At 37.0% G+C, this 18,764-nt stretch overlaps 1 protein-coding gene across 2 annotated transcripts in view; it reads left to right on the top strand.

Annotated features, from left to right (window-relative positions):
* The window catches only part of LOC106870626 (cyclic nucleotide-gated channel alpha-2), a 23,599-nt gene extending 4,865 nt beyond the window's left edge, over window positions 1-18,734 (top strand). The window contains exons 2-5 of one of the 2 annotated variants that reach the window (XM_014916759.2): window positions 2,950-3,056; window positions 7,004-7,215; window positions 10,163-11,050; window positions 17,882-18,734. In XM_014916759.2, coding sequence (XP_014772245.1) covers window positions 2,950-3,056; window positions 7,004-7,215; window positions 10,163-11,050; window positions 17,882-18,393 — 1,719 coding nt within the window. In that variant the 3' untranslated portion in view covers window positions 18,394-18,734. Of the gene's footprint in view, window positions 1-2,949; window positions 3,057-7,003; window positions 7,216-10,162; window positions 11,051-17,881 lie in introns of those variants that run through there. The other variant, XM_014916760.2, reaches the window with a different exon arrangement.
* The last annotated feature ends 30 nt before the right edge of the window (window positions 18,735-18,764 follow it).

Here is an 18,764-nt window from a genome sequence, read left to right as displayed (position 1 = left end):
ATATATATATATATATATATATATATATATATATATATATATATATATATATATATATATATATCGTCAGATCCATCATATTGTATTTATTTTATTTACTCCAGAAGTCGAACATAGAATCTGGTGAGGTTTGAATTTAAATGTAGTTGGTGAAAATTAAATGTATTGAAGTATGTATATCGTCCACTGTTCAACCCTACCTTCCAATCCAGAATGTCTTCGATGTTCATAATTTTTGGTTTCTAACTTTGTCATTAGGCCAGCACTTTTAAGGGATACAGTGTTTAGCTGTAACTGTACTGTATAGACCTCGGAATGATAAAAGATAGAGTTGATCCCGCTGGAATTTGAACTCAGAACATAAAATGTCAGAATAAATACCACAATGCAGCTTTACCGACGCTCTGTCGGTTCTACCAGCTCGTTCCATTTTCATAATTAATGAAATCCAACTTCGAGAATTAGATGCAGTTGGAAAGAATGGCTAAGAAGTTCACTTCGAAATCATAAATTCCTGGGTTTGGTTCTATCGCCACATGGCGGATTTTGTTCTTTCTAAGCCTCGAGTCAATCCATACTTTGTGAAAGTAATTGAGTAGATGGAATCTGAAAGTACGTCAGATAGGTTGTACCCGTAAATCAAATATCTAGCTTCCCCTTACACTGTGTCATGCAGAATTTGAACTCAGAACGTGCAGACGGACGAAATGCCACTAAGCATTATGCCCGACGCGGTAACGATTCTGACAGCTCGCTGCTCTATATTTAAAAATAATATTGGTTTCAAATCTTAGCACAAGGCCAGCAATTAGGGGGGTAAGTCGACTGCGTTGACTCCAGTGCTCATCTGGCACTTATTTCATTGACCCCGAAAGGATGAAAGATAAAGTTGACTTTGAAGGCGATTGAACTCAGAGCGCAGAGAATCAAAACAAATACCGTGGAGCATCCTATCCGACACTGTAGCAACATTGGCGGAAATATATTCCGACACATTATTCTAGTCTCTTTCATATAACTTCATCCTTCAATTAAGTGGAAATACCACGTTATGGATTCTATACATAGGAGCAGTAAATTCATGCATGCATGAATTTGCTTTATTTGTATGGTGGCTAATAACATATTAAGATTTAAAAGAACAGTTACTAATGTGGTCTTTATAAAACATGTTATTATGTTTTTGGAACAGTTGTTAACCGTTTAGGGTAAACTGTGGGTGTTGACTGAAAGTAATAAAAGAATTTATTTAGTCGGGAGGAGGGAAGTACAATATATCGTGTAGTGGAGGGGAGAGGAGTAGAATGTATTACATAGTGGGAGAGCAGCGTCAACGACATTTGCAGCGTCAATGACATTTGCAGCTCTTACTGTATTGGTACTTATTTTATCGACCATCGAAGGATAAAATGTAAAGACGACCCAGTAAGATCAAAACTCAGAATGTAAAAGAAACAATTTATGCCGAAATTTTAACCAATTAAATTCTTTTTGCTCTCTCACTGTGATTTTTGTTCACTTTTTTAAAATAAAAAGTTCAAACAAATATTTTCTGTGAAAAAGTAATTTAAAAAAAAAATTTGAGTGAAGGATGGAATTTTCTTATCATCGTGACTGAGGGCCTGTGTGATGCCTCAGACACAATCACCACTCTGTTTCACACACTGCGGTCTTGTGTTGCAGCTGTACATTCCGCTAGAGTCCTCTCCATTCAGTCCTTGATGTCATTGCTCAGTCTTCTTTATTGTCGCCTGCGAGCCAGCTTGTTTTCTGTTCATTCATTTCCGAAGCATGTAAGCACGGAAGTCCAGAATCCTGATAACATAGCCAAAATGTTGCAGTTTTCGACATGTGGCCATCATCACCGACTTTCTTTCAATTTCTACCTCTTCCAGACCTAATTCGCTCGCTCCACGGATTGCCCAACATCGCTCTGATCAACATCGCTAACTTATAGCATATAATCTTGAACGGCCTTACTTCGTTTAGTATTGGCCACCCTTAGGAGATCAGTGTTTCACATACATACAATGTTATTAGCTAGACTTTTAAAAGTCTCAGCTTTATGTTTTTGCTGAGGGTGAAGTATCTCCAAACTAAATAAACTGTTGTGTTAATAATAAATTCATAATATGATGTTCGGGCATTTCAACCGATCATCTTTTTCTCAGGTATTATGTACATCAGACTTACTTATCCAATGTGCCCGTTTCTAAGACAGTAAGGAGGAATTCAAGGAACATTTGGTTGTTATTTGTAGCGGGTCGAGCGACTATTAAAGGACTCTGTCGTCGGCTTGGTGCAGTAACTGAGCAGCACAAAATATCAAATTTGTAAGGGGTGAATTCGAGAGATTGTTTAAAATAAGTCTCCCCATCTTCATGCTTTATAATGTGACAAAGAATAAATTATTTAATCATCTTCAAGAATGTTTTGCTTAATCTTAATAATTTCTCAAAATCTTCCCTATTATTGTTTATACCTCATCCAATATTTTGTATTTAAATGTTGGGTAATATATATTTTATAAGCATATATGCTATTATACATGAAGGATAAAATTTACGTCTTAGGCTAGACTTGAACGCAGAACATACAAGGCTAAATAACGTTTTCAGTTTTCGATATAAGGCCAGAAATTTGAATGGAGGAAGTAAGTCTATTACATCGACTCCAGTTGCGAAGGATAAAAAAAAGTCACGTCGACCTCGACGGAATTTGAACCAGGACCGAAAGAAGCTAGAAGAAATACCGCAAATCATTTTGCCCAAGTCGCCTAACGATTCTGCCAACTCGCCGCCCTGCAGAAGCTAAATAATGGTGGTGGTGTTAAGGTTAAGTATGCTGAGGTTTTTGCATGTTTGGTGTCCTCACTTTAGAGATAATTGTATTATATACTATGAAAAATCACTAATTTGCTCTAGTAATCAATTTTCACAATTTTATCAGAGAACGCGTCGTCGAAGTATCAAAGTTGATCCAACCGAAGACCCAAAGCAAACAGCTCTATATGAAATGACAGAAAATTTTGAGCTGATAGATCTGTTCACCGCCACGTAAGTACTGATTTAGCCAATCATTTTCACAAAACTTTTGATGTTCCCTGTAGGTATTTTTTTTGTGTTTCAGGTCATAAAATGAATAAATTATTTCTGGGGCCCTTCAGATCATCGAGTAGTAAGAGCACCACTATAATATGTCATCTTCATGAAGTGTATATATTCAGTTTAAGTAAAACTGATTGAGCCTGTCATATATATCATTAATTCTCAGTAGATTTTGAAAGCGATGCAGCAAGTTACATAGGGCTGACGTTGCAAGACAGATTTGAGATTTAAATATCACAATCAACAAGAAAAGGAAGTAAAGTGTTGTGCTGTTCATTGCTTTCTCAGAAAAAAAAAAACAAGTGAATAATATTGTTAACTGCTAACTTAACTATCTGTTCATGTCCTCATTGATTGTTTCCCTCTGATTCCAGTCAAAGACTTCAATTTTAAAACGTATAACTTCATTTATCTGCCAGAAGTAAGCATTTGGTTTCCTTGGAGATGTTACCTATGAAAATCTAGTATTCTGTCCGCGAAGTGATATGTAAGTTCTGTAATCATCGCTTTAATTTTGAGCTGGACGAATTCAAAAATCAATTGTTGTGAGATTTGAACTAGACACAAGAAATCCCTAAGCGAGAAAATTAGAGCAGTTCAGCGATCTAAATTCAGAATTCGAGTTTTGAAAAACACGTTCGTGCCTTTCGACAAACTCGTACCTTTCGACAAACTCGCGCATTTTCCAAGAGGCTTCAGATTACCTGGGGCATACATCTGTATTCTATGTTACTAAAATCTAATTAACTGATGAGGAGGGAAAAAAAGCAAAGTAAGACAATAATTATATTTGCACGGCCGTTGCGACAAGTGTCTTAAAATATGAATTAAGTCGACGTGATGAGTAAATATGAAAACTCTTGGGCATAATGGTGGACTATTGGCTAACACTGTTTAGTCGAAATTCTGTGAAAGAGATTTGAATTCCTCCTAAATTGTGGTTGTTAATTGCATCACATTTCGTTAATAGAGTTGATGTTGATGACTTAGTTTCTTCAAATATCTATATAAATAATTCAACCTTAACGTGAGTGAGTGCCCTAACTTGTTAATATCATATAGGGTTGTATCTAGAATAAGTCATCTTGATGATACATATCGATATCTTCAAGAGATACTTATTGGAGAATTTTAACTCAACGGCAAATTCACGAGTAAATAGTGTCTGAAAATCTCGATGAGAAGTTAGTTAACCATAACAGGACGTTGTCTCCATGTCGAGATAAAGCCACCTTAAGAGAGCACATCTCTCTCTCCACACTATTCACTGCTGCCAGGAGTTGTATTATATATAAGAGAAATAAATGAAATGAAAACATTCAACATGAAATGAAACCGGTCGCTGAGAATTCAACACTATTTTCAAAATTTACATTAATTATACAATATTTTTTTCTACTCTAAGCACAAGGCCCGAAATTTTTTGGGGAGGGGGCCAGTCGATTAGATCGACCCCAGTACGCAACGAAAGGATGGAAGGCAAAGTTAACCTCGGCGGAATTTGAACTCAGAACGTAAAGACAGATGAAATACTGCTAAGCATTTCGCCCAGCGTGCTAACGTTTCTTATTTCTTTATTGCCCACAGGGGGCTAAACATAGAGGGGACAAACAAGGACAGACAAAGGGATTAAGTCGATTAATAATTCTAGTGCTTCTGCAGGTCACTCTGCCTGCAAGAAATAGTAACCAAATACTTTTCAATCACACATTACCGTCTGGTGTAAGGCCATGACACATAGTTCTACATTGAAATCACAGCCCCAAATAGACTCTGGCCAAACAACTACTTTATAAGTATTGGGTTGGGAACTAAGTTCCAGCCATTTTTTAAAATTCTAATTTTTTTAAAGGTTTAATAAAAAAAAATAACAACTAATAAATCAATAATGTATTCACCCTTGTTGTTTACAACTTCTTCCCAACGTTCAACAAGAATTTTAATACCTCGTTGGTAGAAATCACCCGATCTCGACTTGAAAAATTGATCCGACCAAGCTCTCAGTTCCGCATCAGTATTGAAAGAAACTCCACGCATAGCATTTGAAAGAGATCGGAAAAGGTGGAAATTCGTTGGTGCCAAATCAGGAGAGTACGGCGGGTGTGGCAGCACTTCCCATCCATGCGTTTGAATGGTTCCTTAGTCATATTGGCGATAAGAGGGCAGGCGTTGTCGTGCAGCAGAAGAACTCCATGCTGCCGATTAGGTCTTTTCTCTTGAATAGCCGTGTTGAGTCGTTCCATCTGTTGAACATAGTTCCGCGTTGACTGTTTGGTTCCGTTCAAGCAATTCGTAATGGATAATCCCTTCTCAGTCCCACTATACGCACAACATCGTTTTTCGCGGATGAAGATCTTATTTCACGCGCAGTGTCGCTTGTTTACCGGGGCTAAGCCATTCCTTACGCTGCTTCATATTGATGTACAGGCACCAGTTTTCGTCGCTAGTAACGATTCTGATTCTGTAAAGAAATCGTTGCTTATGTCCATGAGTTGAGCGGTGACGAGCAAGCAAACCGGCGGAGATTGTGACTCGTTGATTTTTGTTGTTGTCACTTAAAGCATGCGGAACCATGCTCCATACTTCTGAACCTTTCCCATCAAGTGAAGATGCTTCTCTATAGCAGTGTGGGAGCATTCCATTTTCTCTACCAGTTCCCTTGTCATTTGACGAGAATTTTCGTGCAAAAGTTGGTTTAGTCGCTCTTCATCGAACTCAACTGGACGGCCAGAACAAGGTGCGACTTTGAGATCAAAATTTCTATTCTTGAACTTGGCATACCAATCTCGAGCGGTTCTTTCAGCTATGGTACCCTCTCCATACACAGCACAAATGTCGCGAGCAGCTTTTGCGGCCTTAGGACCTTAGTTAAAAGCAAAATGAAGGAGGTGTCGAAAATGCTCGTTTTTCTTGACATTCCATTTTAATGATCTGAAAATAAACAAAAATTAACTAAAATTAACTAGAAAAAAACAAAACAAGATAAATTCCAAAATGATTCAAAAATAGAATTCTCGAAAAAAATAGATTCCAAAATTTAAAAAAACCGCGGGAACTTAGTTGCCAACCGAATACATACTGATGAACGGTTTCTAAATTGAAGCTAAATATAATAGTAACAGTGTTTTATTTAAATGGAAACTAAATATCTCAATGTAACAATTGTTTATATTAATTTGAGGGTCCACTAGCTTTAGGCTGCAGATGAAGTTGTCGAAAAGTGACTAATTTCTTTTCTGTTACCGATACAACTCTGCCGGAGACATTTCATTTCGTTAATGATCCTACCTAGCTTTGTAAATTAGTGACACAAGACAACACAATTAGTGTGGGAGGTGTATAATCGATTAAAGTATGCTAGTACATAGTAGGTATCTAGCTTATATCAATTCCGGAACGATAAAACGGCAAAGTCAGTTCAGGCAGAATATGGATTCAGAACTTAGAGGAATTAAATCAAATATTGATTTCTTATGCAAGTACAAGGCCTTGAATTTGAGGAAAAGAACATTCGATTATATCAACTCCAGTACTTGAGTGTTACTTCATTTTATCCATCCCGAAAGGGTGAAAGCAAGTCATTGAGTCTAGTGTTTTTTTCACTCAACCGCCTTTTAAGTATTTGGTATTTCGTGTGTCTGCAATGCTGAGATTACAATTTCCCACAGTCCTGGTGTGGAAAACGGGAAACACCATATACGACCTCCACAGAGAGATGAAATTTTTATAATATCGTAACGATCCGGTGGATCACGAAACGTAACCTATTTGTAGGTTAAATTGAATTTTAATCAACACTTGAAAATCTATAAATAATTGATATTTGTATTATATCTTAGATAGACCTTAACTAGATTCGGTACTCAAGCTAAATTTTGCTTTCTACATCGTTCCAGATTTTGGAAAGAATTGGTGATTGACCACACATTGATTTTCTACCGAATTTGGTCGACAATCGTTTCAATATTCTTTCTCTACAACTGTATATTTATAGTGATCAGACAAACTTACTATAGGTTTCATATGGCTTACATGACAACTTGGTTCAGCATTGATTATACGAGTGATGCGGTCTACTTGTTCGATATGTTTGTGTCATCGAGAATTGGTAAATAGCAGTTTTCTCATTCTTAAATTTTGACATTTAAATTATTTTTGCTTGAATGCAGATCAGCTTTGATTAAGTAGGCCTATGATCAAGGAAATTTTAAACATGGTCATTCTGTCAATTTTTTTATGCAGCCTGTGCAGACTTTCTTTATTAAATGTATCCTTTTCTTAGTCTGTAGGCGTGGTTTTAAGAAAATTTGACTGCTACATCTAATTCAGTGCAATAGTAAGGTGCTAGCAGACGTCAAGCACGTATATGTGAAATGTAACTAAAGATTGTGTGATCTGCTGCAATCGTAAAAATAAGAAGTTAATAGAAGGATATGAATCCAAAAAATTTTGTGGGAACTGAAATGATGGATTCGTTAGTTATGGAGTGAAGTGGATTCAACATGGATTTAGAAATTTATCGAAGTTGTAACTCTCCAAGATTTGCAACTGATGATTAAACTATAATTTAATCACTGAATATATTTCCACATATTTTAAATCTAAGTCTGACTATTGATACAAAGAACATAAAAATAAAGTCTAAAAATGGCAAGTGACTCTAAGTGTTTATTGGTGTTTCATATAAATTCCTCCTTTTTTTCCCACTTAGCACTCCATCATACGTTTGAAAAGAAGTTAAATTTATTCAAATTTTAAAAAACAATAAGCAAAAGTTGAAGAAGAATATAGCTACAAAATACCATAAAACACGACGATAAAAAATTTTTCCGTGTCAATTCAAATAACAATAAATGATGAAAAAAGATGCTAAAGAAATAACGAATTTGTCTGATGTCCCAGTATGATTTGGATTCCTCTCAACTGAGCGCCTGGAGACGTTCCTTATTCTGGAACAGTGAAGCTTAATTTCTCTAACTCACTCAGTTCACTTGAAAAACGACTCTCTCTTTCTCTCTCTCTCTCTCTCTCTCTCTCTCTCTCTCTCTCTCTCTCCATCTATCTATCTCTTTCTCTCTCTCTCTCTCTCTCCCCTCTCTCTCTCTGCGCGCGTGCTTACTCACATACATACTTGCACAGAGATATGGATGTATAGAGACAATGGTTTGTAACCTCCTGTCGAGTGAACGTCCAAAATCTAGACAACTTAATGTAAGGTTTAGAAAATTCAATCTAAAAAAAACTGTCAAAACTAATCTAAGCATTGTGAACTTCTAAAATATCATACTAATTCTAACAACAGGTAATTGTCATTCCGATAGCGAGCCAAACGAAGGACTTTTCTACATCAATAGAAATCATAACCATCAGTTCCTTGGGCCAATGTCTTCCATTATAGCCCCAGCCGACTTGTGACTTGTGAGTGAATTTAGAGGACGAAAACTGTGCAAAAGCAAGTCACTGAGAGTAGTGTTTTTTCACTCGGCCACCTTTCGAATGTAGTCTAAGTATTTGGTATTTCGTGTGTCTGCAATGCTGAGATCATAATCTCCCATGTGTGTATGTATGTGTGTATGCACGCGCGTCTGTCTTTTACTGCTTGATAATGGGTGGTCTGTAGAGGCGCAATGGCCCAGTGGTTAGAGCAGCGGACTCGTGGTCGTAGGATCGCGGTTTCGATTCCAAGAACGGGCGTTGTGAGTGTTTATTGAGCGAAAACACCTAAAGTTCCACGAGGCTCCGGCAGGGGATGGTGGCGAACCCTGCTGTACTCTTTCACCACAACTTTCTCTCACTCTTACTTCCTGTTTCTGTTGTGCTTGTAATTCAAAGGGTTAGCCTTGTCACACTGTGTCACGCTGAATATCCCCGAGAACTACGTTAAGAGTACACGTGTCTGTGGAGTGCTCAGCCACTTGCACGTTAATTTCACGGGCAGGCTGTTCTGTTGATCGGATCAACTGGAACCCTCGACGTCGTAAGCGACGGAGTGCCAACAACAAAATGGGTGGTCTAGTTCCCCGTAATATAGTATGACCGCAGCCCTGTGACTAAACCCAGCAAAACGGATGAGAATGAAAGAATCCACGTACAGTCATAAAGACATAATCAACGACATTAACAGAAATATATCCAATAAATTGTCCAACAAATAAATATTTAATCGCATTGTACATTATTACAAGGGTGCACTAAAGAAAGTGGGGCTAACATAAATTGGAATACATACAAAACAAAACAATACGGATCAGTAAAAAAAGATAACCATTAAAAAAACTAGTCCAACTTAGCTTTTAATAGGAACACTATCAATTGACTTTCATGTTACATACAAGTCAATGGTAAAATAGATTTTACTTTATAAAGTTCCGTGTCCAGGCAAGAATGCCTGTATATATACACAGTCTTGTTAAAGACTGTATATACGTTTGTAGGGTAAAGTTAAGCTAACATAAGGTAGCCAATAGGAAGTATCGTTAGAACGACGGACAGATTGCTTTGTAGTGATTGTCAGGTTCCTCCACTCTGAATTGAAATCCTGCTGAGGTCAAAGTTGCCTTTTATCCTTCCCGAATCGATAAATAAAGTGTACCTGGGTCGATTCTTCTTTTTCTCTCACTCTTTCTTTCTTTTTGTCTATTTGTGTGTCTGTCCATCTTACTCTCTTCTGGAAGAAATCAGGGAAGGATGGGCTCCTTCCACCAGATCTAGCAAAATAGCCAAAATCCGTTCTATGTCTCGGCGGTGACCCTACGATTCCATCAAAGGATTGGAGGTTAGAGGCAAAGCAAACCTAACACATTATCAGGTTCACTTAAATTGAATTAAAGGGGTAGTATAGAAGAGATAGAGACAAAATCATACAAAATACCGGTCTCGTCAAAATGATAAAGCCTATTGTCCTTCCATTATTGATAGAATGATAGAATACATACGAGTCAAGTACATATTGTCTTGCTTAGAATATTGTACCTTTATAGACATCTTCATCATACATTAATACTGAAAATCGAAGCCTTATTTTTCTTCTTTCAATCTGAAATTTTGTTTTCTAGGTTACATCGAAAATGGTTTAGTCATCTATGATGTTAAAAAGCTGCTCCGGTATTACATACATTCGAAATATTTCAGAATAGATGTAATCAGTATTCTGCCAACAGATCTCTTTTATATTGTTCTTGGTTCTAGTGCCACAATGATTCGTCTCAACCGCTTGATACGACTTTATCGTATGAGACAATTTTTTGATATTCTGGAAACACGTACTTCATTTCCAAATTTGATCCGCATTATTCACCTTATCGTCTACGTAGCACTTCTTATTCACTGGAATGCTTGCATTTACTATGCCATCAGCGCATGGATTGGTCTCGGTACTGATCACTGGGTCTATCCAAATGAAGTGATAAACTTCGCTGTATTACCAAAAGAACATCTGTATTTATCTATGCGACATCAATACATCATGCCTTTGTGGTGGTCAATGCAAACATTAACCACGATCGGTGAGACAGAGCCACCAGTGAAAACTATTTCCTATATCTATGTTATCATAGCTTTTATGTTCGGAGTGCTCATATTCGCTTCTATATTTGGTAACGTGGGTGCCATGATCAACAATTCCAACTTAGTCAAAGATAACTTCCGCTCACGTTTAGACGGTGTCAAACGCTACATGCAAAACCGCCAGGTCGACATCGAACTGCAGACACGAGTGTTGAAGTGGTTTGACTACACATGGGAAAAGCGCCAGATCATAGACGAAAATCTATCCTTACAATGCCTTCCACACAACCTTCAAACTGAGATCGCTATGCAAGTCCATTTGGAAACTTTGCGAAAAGTTCGAATATTTCAAGATTGTGAACCTGGCCTTCTTCATGAGCTGGTACTGAAACTTCGTCTTCAAGTGTTTAGCCCGGGAGATTTTGTTTGTCGTAAAGGTAGGTCAAACGAATATTTCTTGTTGTTGTTGTTGTTTGGACTGTGAGTTGGCAGAATCGTTAGAACGTCGGAAAAAATATTCTGCGATATTTGCTCTGAGTCTGCATTCTGTCAAGATAAATAACGCATGACCTTGCATGTCGGGCCCAGTTGGAATTTTCTTCTGGTTGAGTAGCCCATCCCGCTCAAACGGTCCCTGAATAATATTTGTTTAAGGATGATGAACGAAACACTCATGTTCCCAGAAAAGAATTATTCAAACCCCAAAGAATTCCTCTTGACACATTGCTACGATGCTCCCCCTGCTACTTCTGCTCGTGATTAGAGATACATATATCGTCAGCCACTAAGAGATATGCTCAACTGGTTATGGTCAGACAATTGAGAGGCAATTCTGTGATGATGAGCAGAATATTTGCTGTAGCTCATCTTTTATACCAAGACAAAACATGTACATGATAACACTTCCAATCAGTTAAAACTAGAAGGCATGAGAGCCACTGCCTGATACTGTTTCAAGGCATTTATTATTATTATTATTATTATTATTATTATTATTATTATTATTATTATTATTATTATTATTATTATTATTATTATTATTATTCAGTAGTCTTATTTTTATGACATGCTTTCACTGCCCTACCGAGAGCAGCTGTGTTTCTTGGGTATGTGCTATGGTTAGAATTTTAGCATTAGGTATGCACTAATGTAACACTAGCTTTTAATAGTCTTTCAAGTATCTAAGAGCCTTCTGATAATCTTTTCTGTCCCCTAGATGTAAACTTTCAAGCTCTACAGGAGATTCTATTTCAATCTCCTTCAACTTGTTGTTTTGTTGTTATTATTGTACTTCTTTTTTCGTATTTATTATTATTGTGGGTTGATGTAATAGACTAGCTCCTCTCTCACAGGATTTTGGGCCTTGTACCTATAGCAGAAAGGATTATTATTATTTTGGTTTGGCTCAGATTCGGTCTTATTCCTGGAATTTTGAGGATAGTGGGTTACTACCTGTAACCTTAGTTATACACAAGTTTTCAGCAGTCTTTGAAGTACTTAGAACCAACCCTCTTGATAGCCGTTGTTGTACCTAAGAGACAAATTTTCTGCAGGAGCTCTACCGGGTATTCTATTTCAATCTCTTTCAGCCATTTGTCTATATCTTGGCTTACTGTTCTCAAACACCAACTATTATAGGCACAATCTTTAACTGTTCGCATGCTCCAAGTTCTCCCAATTTCAAATTTAAAGGGATTGTATTTTTGTTTGTTTGATGGTTTGTTTGTTTTTATTCATCTTTCTTTACGATCCTGGAATCAAACGGTCATGATAGGTCAGTAAACAACTTCGCTTTTTCTTATCTATAATCGCTATGTTTGGTCTATATTTTGTAACTCCTTATCCGTTTGAATAAGTAAGTCCCACAAAATCTTACATTTCTCCGTCTCTAGTACTCTTTCGACTCGATGATTGTATCATCTGTTTCCAGCTTGAGTCACATTAGATTGTAAAATTCCATAAAATCTTATTTTCATTATTCTCAGTGACGCCTTCTGGTTTATGTTTGTATCATTTCCGTGTTCTTCCAAGACTGTACTTCTTACACAATCTCAAATGAACAAAGCTAACCACTTTGTCATTTTGTCATTCCAATTAGCTACATTCACTCACAACATGTGAGATTGTTTCGTTTCTGCTGCCACACATCCTACAAAAGGGCGATTCACTGCTCTTATCTATTTGGAACTTGGTGTAGTTAATTCTCAAAGCTAATCAATGCATATCAATGCCTTAGTACCTCCTTTCAGATCACTTTTCCTTAGCCATCTCCAGGCATAGATCTTGTGTTTCCTTTCGATTTTTCTGAAGTATTGCCCATGCATTGTTTTCCTTTTCCAGTTGTTTTCCATCTTATTTACATCTTTGTTTTTTATATCTCGTTTCTTAAATGTTTTGGGATGTGTAACATTTTCAATAGGTATTGCAGATAGGAATCAGTTTAAATTTTCTTCAGGTCGAGTAGCCCATCCCGCTCAAATAGTCCCTGAATAAGGTTTGTTTAAGGATGTTGAACAAAGCATCCATGCTTCCAAGGGTGAATTATTCAAACCCCAAAGAATTTCCAACACATAATGCTATAATGCTCCGCAACTACTTCTGCTCGTGATCAGAGATGCACATATCGTCAGCCACTAAGAGACATGCTCAACTGGTTAAGGTCAAACAACTGACAAGCAAATCTGCGGTACTGAGCAGAATATTTTTATACCAAGAATATTTTTATACCATCTTTTATACAAGATATGTACATGATAACACTTCCAATCAGTTAAGATCAGAAGCCATGAGAGCAAGTGCCTGGTAATGCATCAGAGCATTCTTCTTCTTCTTCTTCTTCTTCTTCTTCTTCTTCTTCTTCTTCTTCTTCTTCTTCTTCTTCTTCTTCTTCTTCTTCTTCTTCTTCTTCTTCTTCTTCTTCTTCTTCTTCTTCTTCTTCTTCTTCTTCTTCCTCCTCTTCCTCCTCCTTCTCATCATCATCATCATCATTTCTCTTTATCAGGTTTTGTTGGAATTCTTGGAGCCTTGCATGCATAACGAGCTTGCTGCCTGCAGCCTACGGCACCATGCTATCTGTTCTTTTCAGCTATCTGATACTTTCCTGATTATTCTGGCCTTGGCGAGGAGGCGAACCTTTTGTAACAGTTCTACTGGGAACTCTATTCCAATTTCCTTGATATTTCCCTTGATGCCTTCTACAGTTACTTGTATTTCTTTTTATTACATATTTTTGATAATTTCTGATGGGGAGGCTTTGGTCTTGTGCTGCAATTAAAAATCCTTCAGTCTCTGCTTTGAGTCCTGAGCTTCTCAGCCATTGTTGGGATTTTGTTTTGTCTTTTGTCTTTTTTGTTTAGTTTAATCCAATATTTGCCATGAAGGGGCTTTCCTTGCCATCATTTTTATCATGATCCGTTGCTGCTCCAGTTTTAGTTTGGATTTCAGTTGTTTTATAGCTTTTGTTGTTTCTTCTTTTTCTTCATATTTGTTAGGAACTATTATTTCTTTTTTGTAATTGTCAGCTCCCTTAACAACTGAAAACAGCTTTCCATTTTGCTCGTATCTTGTGGTTATTTGTATTAGTTTTCCTTGCTTCTGAAATTGGTATTTCTGTAGTCCTATGGTGATTATTTTGTAATAGTTTTTTAGCTGTATAAGGCCTCTAGCACCTTCGATACGTTGTATATATATAACCTTTCTATGTCAGATTTTGGGTGATGCATCCTAAATCTTGTCGTTATTTTTCTTGTTTTCCTGTCTATTTTGATTAGTTCATTTAGAGTCCAGTTAAGAATATTGTAGCTTTCAGTATTAATCTAACTCGTCTATAGTATTCGTTTATCTTCTCTTTCCTTTGCGTGTGTTGTATCATATCTAGTTCATTGATAGTTCTACTGGGCACCACTCTATTCCAATTTCCTTGATATTCTTCTTGATACCTTCTGATACTGTCTCCAAGCATCCAACAAAAATTGGCATTATCTCCAACTTCTTCATTTTCTATAACCGGGCTATTTCGTATTATTATTATTATTGTTCAGTAGTTTTATTTTTATAACGTGCTTTCACTTCACTACCGAGCGTAGCTCTGTGCGCCTTGGGTATGTGCTGTGGTTTGCTATGGTGCTCTTATGTTTACTGTATTGAAAGTGTTTTGCGTAGAATGTGTGCAGTACCCAGTAGTGCAATTTTCTGTATGTTATATATATTTGTAAGTCCTGGTGTTTTTGTTATGTATTTGTCTGAATATTTTTTATTATACCTAAGGCACCTACTATGATAGGAATTGTTTCTGTTTTTAGATTCCACATTCGAGTTACCTCTATTTCCAGGTCTTTGTATTTTGAAAGTTTTTCCATTTCTTTTAGGGAAACGTTGTCATCTGCTGGTATTGATACATCAATTAGAAAGCATTTTTTTCTTCATGATCTTTGACAACTATATCTGGTCTATTGGCCTTAATTTCTCTATCTGTGTGTATTGGCATATCCCAGAGTATGGTTGCTTTCTCGTTTTCTATGACCTTTTCTGACCTTATGATTATTATTATTATTATTATTATTATTATTATTATTATTATTATTATTATTATTATTATTATTATTATTATTATTATTATCATCATTGAGTGAGTGAGAGAGCAGTGCATGCCATCAAAGTAACACTGAGGTACAAATATATGAAGCCCAGTATGCCCATCATGACTACCCGTCTGATAAGGGTACACTATATACACATGCATTACAACAATATGTGCGCAACTTAATGATCTCATATTCAGATAAACAATTCATGACCTTCCAGGTGGGGCCCAGTCAGCATTTTCTTCAGGTCGTGTAGCCCATCCCACTCAAATGGTCCCTGAATAAGGGCTTAAGGATGTTGAACAAAACACCCATGTTTCTAAAGGTGAATTATTCAAACCCCAAAGAATTCCCAACACATGGCTATGATGTTCCCCCACTACTTCTGCTCATGATCAGAGATGCACATATCATCAGCCACCAAGGGACATGCTCAGCTGGTTGAGGTCAAACAACTGGCAAACAAATCTGTGGTATTGAGCACAATATTTTCTGTAGCCCATCTTTTATAGCAAGACAAAACAGTGTACATGATAACACTTCTAATCAGTTAAGATCAGAAGCCACGAGACCCAGAGCCTGATGGTGCATCTATTATTATTATTATTATCATTATTTATATTATTATTATTAGTAGTAGTAGTAGTAGTAGTAGTAGTAGCAGTAGCAGTAGTAGTAGTAGTAGTAGTAGTAGTAGTAGTAGTAGTAGTAGTAAGGCAGTGAGCTGGCAGAATCTTTAGCACACTGGCAAAATGCTTAGAGGCATTTCGTCCGTCTTTACGTTCTGAGTTCAAATTCCGCCGTGGTCGACTTTGCCTTTCATCCTTTCGGGGTCGATAAAATAAGTAACAGTTGAACACTGGTGTCGATGTTATCAACTCACCCCCTCCTCCAAAATTGCTGCCCTTGTGGCAAAATTCGAAATTATTATTATTTACTAATTTAATTAGCAAGGATTAGTTTTGGTAACAACAAGTCTCCTCAAATTCCATGAATCTTTCTAAGGATTCTGGTAAAATACAGGATAGCACTTTTCTTGAGGTCCACAATGCGTATATCATTTTCAATATCTTTCAGCCTCTTAGGTTGTAATTTGGGTGTTGTTCTGAGTGCAACGATTACCACAGAAACAACTGTCACCTTTGTGTTCTACATTATCTCCATCTCTTTCTGGTTAGGTTCTGGTATTTCTAGGTTTTCTTAGCTTCCTTCTATTTATAGTAATTCTGGTTATCGAACTGATGAAATTGTTGAATACCGAAGACAGGAAAGGATTGGACGTAAATAGGCTTTACTTTGCTAAGAACGAGGGTATGGTATCCATCTTTAGTTGTTTTAGCCGTGAACCGTGGTCACCAGGAGTCAGCCATGTTTAAATATCATTCCAAAGCCTCGTTTTCGACTGACTGTTGAGCTGATGGAAATAACTCTGAGTAATAATAATCCTTTCCTTTCTACAAGGCCTGAAATTTTGGGCGAGGAGACAAGTCGGTTAGATTGACCCTAGTGATTCACTGGTACTTAATTTATCCCGAAAGGATAAAATGCAAAGCCGACCTCAGCAGAATTTGAACTCATAACGTGAAGACGGATGAAATACCGCCAAGCATTTCGCCCGGCGTGCTAACGATTCTCTCAGCTCGCTGCCTTCGTGTGAGGAGTAGTAATAATAACAGTAATTATTACCACACTACTATCATATGGTATTCTTTTCTACTCTAGGAACAAAGCCCGAAATTTTGGGGGAAGGGGCCAGTCGATTAGATCTACCTCAATGCGCAACTGGTACTTAATTTATCGACCCCGAAAGGATGAAAGGCAAAGTCGACCTCGGCGCAATTTGAACTTACAACGTAAAGACAGACGTGCGAACGATTCTCCCAGCTCGCCGCCTTCTTGTGAGGAGCAGTAATAATAACAGTAATTATTACCACACTACTATTATATGGTATTGCAGAGACAATGACCTTACACTATTTTGTTAATTTTTTTGTTGTTTATGTCCTCAAGCATTGTATCTGGTCTTCTTGCTTCAATAATACGGTTAGCCCTTACGAAGAAATCACATAAAGTCCTGGAGATAATTTGAGACTGTAGATTGAAATGTTATCTCAGTATTTATGACGATGTTGGATACCCAAGAGGAGTAAACTCGTTCAAATATCAAACAAACATTGGAATAGAAAAACCAGCGGTGAAAAATTCAACATATCCACCCTCGGCAGAATTGAATTCTCTTATTCCAAAACTGAAAGTTACCGGTTAAAATATCATTGTGTTATTTCTATTAAATTGTGTTTACTGAGTAAAATATAATAAAGAAAATCTATCATCATCGTTTAACGTCCATCTTCCATGCATGCATGGGTAGGACGGTTGACAAGAACTGGCCAGGTAGATTACCCCAGGCTACTGTGTCTGTTTTGGCAGGGTTTTTACGGCTAGATTCCCTTTCTAACACCACTCTGCAGAGAAAGAGAGAGAGAGAGAGGGAGAGGGAGAGTGTGTGTGTGTGTGTGTGGAAGAGAGGAGCTTTCTGACAGTGTCCGTCTAACAAATTCTGGAGCTATAGTGAAAGGCACTTTCCCTAAAGTACTGTGGCATACATATATATACATATAGGAAGGTGATCATAATGCTAGGTAAAACTGAGTGGTGATGGTTATTTTTTTTCTTATATTCCAGGTGACATAGGAAGAGAAATGTACATCGTAAAATCTGGGAAACTTCGAGTTATGTCTGAAGATTTATCAATAGTGTTCAAAGAATTTGGTGAAGGTGAGTCCTTTGGAGACCTCAGTGTTCTAACCATTCCTGGAAATAAATATGGTAACAGAAGGACGGCTACCGTGTGCAGTATCGGCTTCACAGATTTATTCAGTTTATCCAAAACTGATTTGCTCTCAGCTCTAGAAACTTACCCAGAAGCTAAAAATCTCTTGATAGAGCGAGCTAGTGAGATCTTAAGAAAGGAAGGTGCCCTTGATGCTGAGCTCGCCGACAAAGTAGCCAGGGAGAGTCATGAAGCAAAGTTAAATTCCACATTACGCGGTGTTCGCAAACTGAACTTGAAATTTGACAATAGTACACAGGAACAATTAAAGATGGAAAAAACGATTGTATCCAAAATCAACAATATGATTGAGGTATTGTCGGAGATACGCACAATTCTGTTGTCAACGCAAGAAAATGCTTGAAATACTCTACAAGCGACAGCGAGTGACAAATAAAATCAGGGTTTACAAAGTATGTCGATAAATTTTCATCTAATTTCCTTGTATTTGCAACCAATTATAAAAGAACAGTTATTCAATAATATGACTTGTACATCTGCCAAGATATCATTCAAAATATATTGGAGGAAAAAATCAAGAAGGAAAATCTACAATCTAAACTGCAATTATTTTAATCGCTTTACTCGTAATAACGAGACGATTGTTTAATTAAAGTCACAGTTTCAAAAATATCTCTTTTTTATACATCGCTTTACTCGTAATAACGAGACGATTGTATTGTTTAATTAAAGTCACGGTTTCAAAACTAATACCTCCTTTTTATACGTATCTTT

Source organism: Octopus bimaculoides, chromosome 2 (assembly GCF_046866305.1).
Source record: "Octopus bimaculoides isolate indiv1 chromosome 2, ASM4686630v1, whole genome shotgun sequence".
NCBI lineage: Eukaryota > Metazoa > Mollusca > Cephalopoda > Octopoda > Octopodidae > Octopus > Octopus bimaculoides.
The sequence above is the reverse complement of the archived record's forward strand: the minus strand, read 5'-3'. Positions and strand labels throughout refer to the sequence as shown.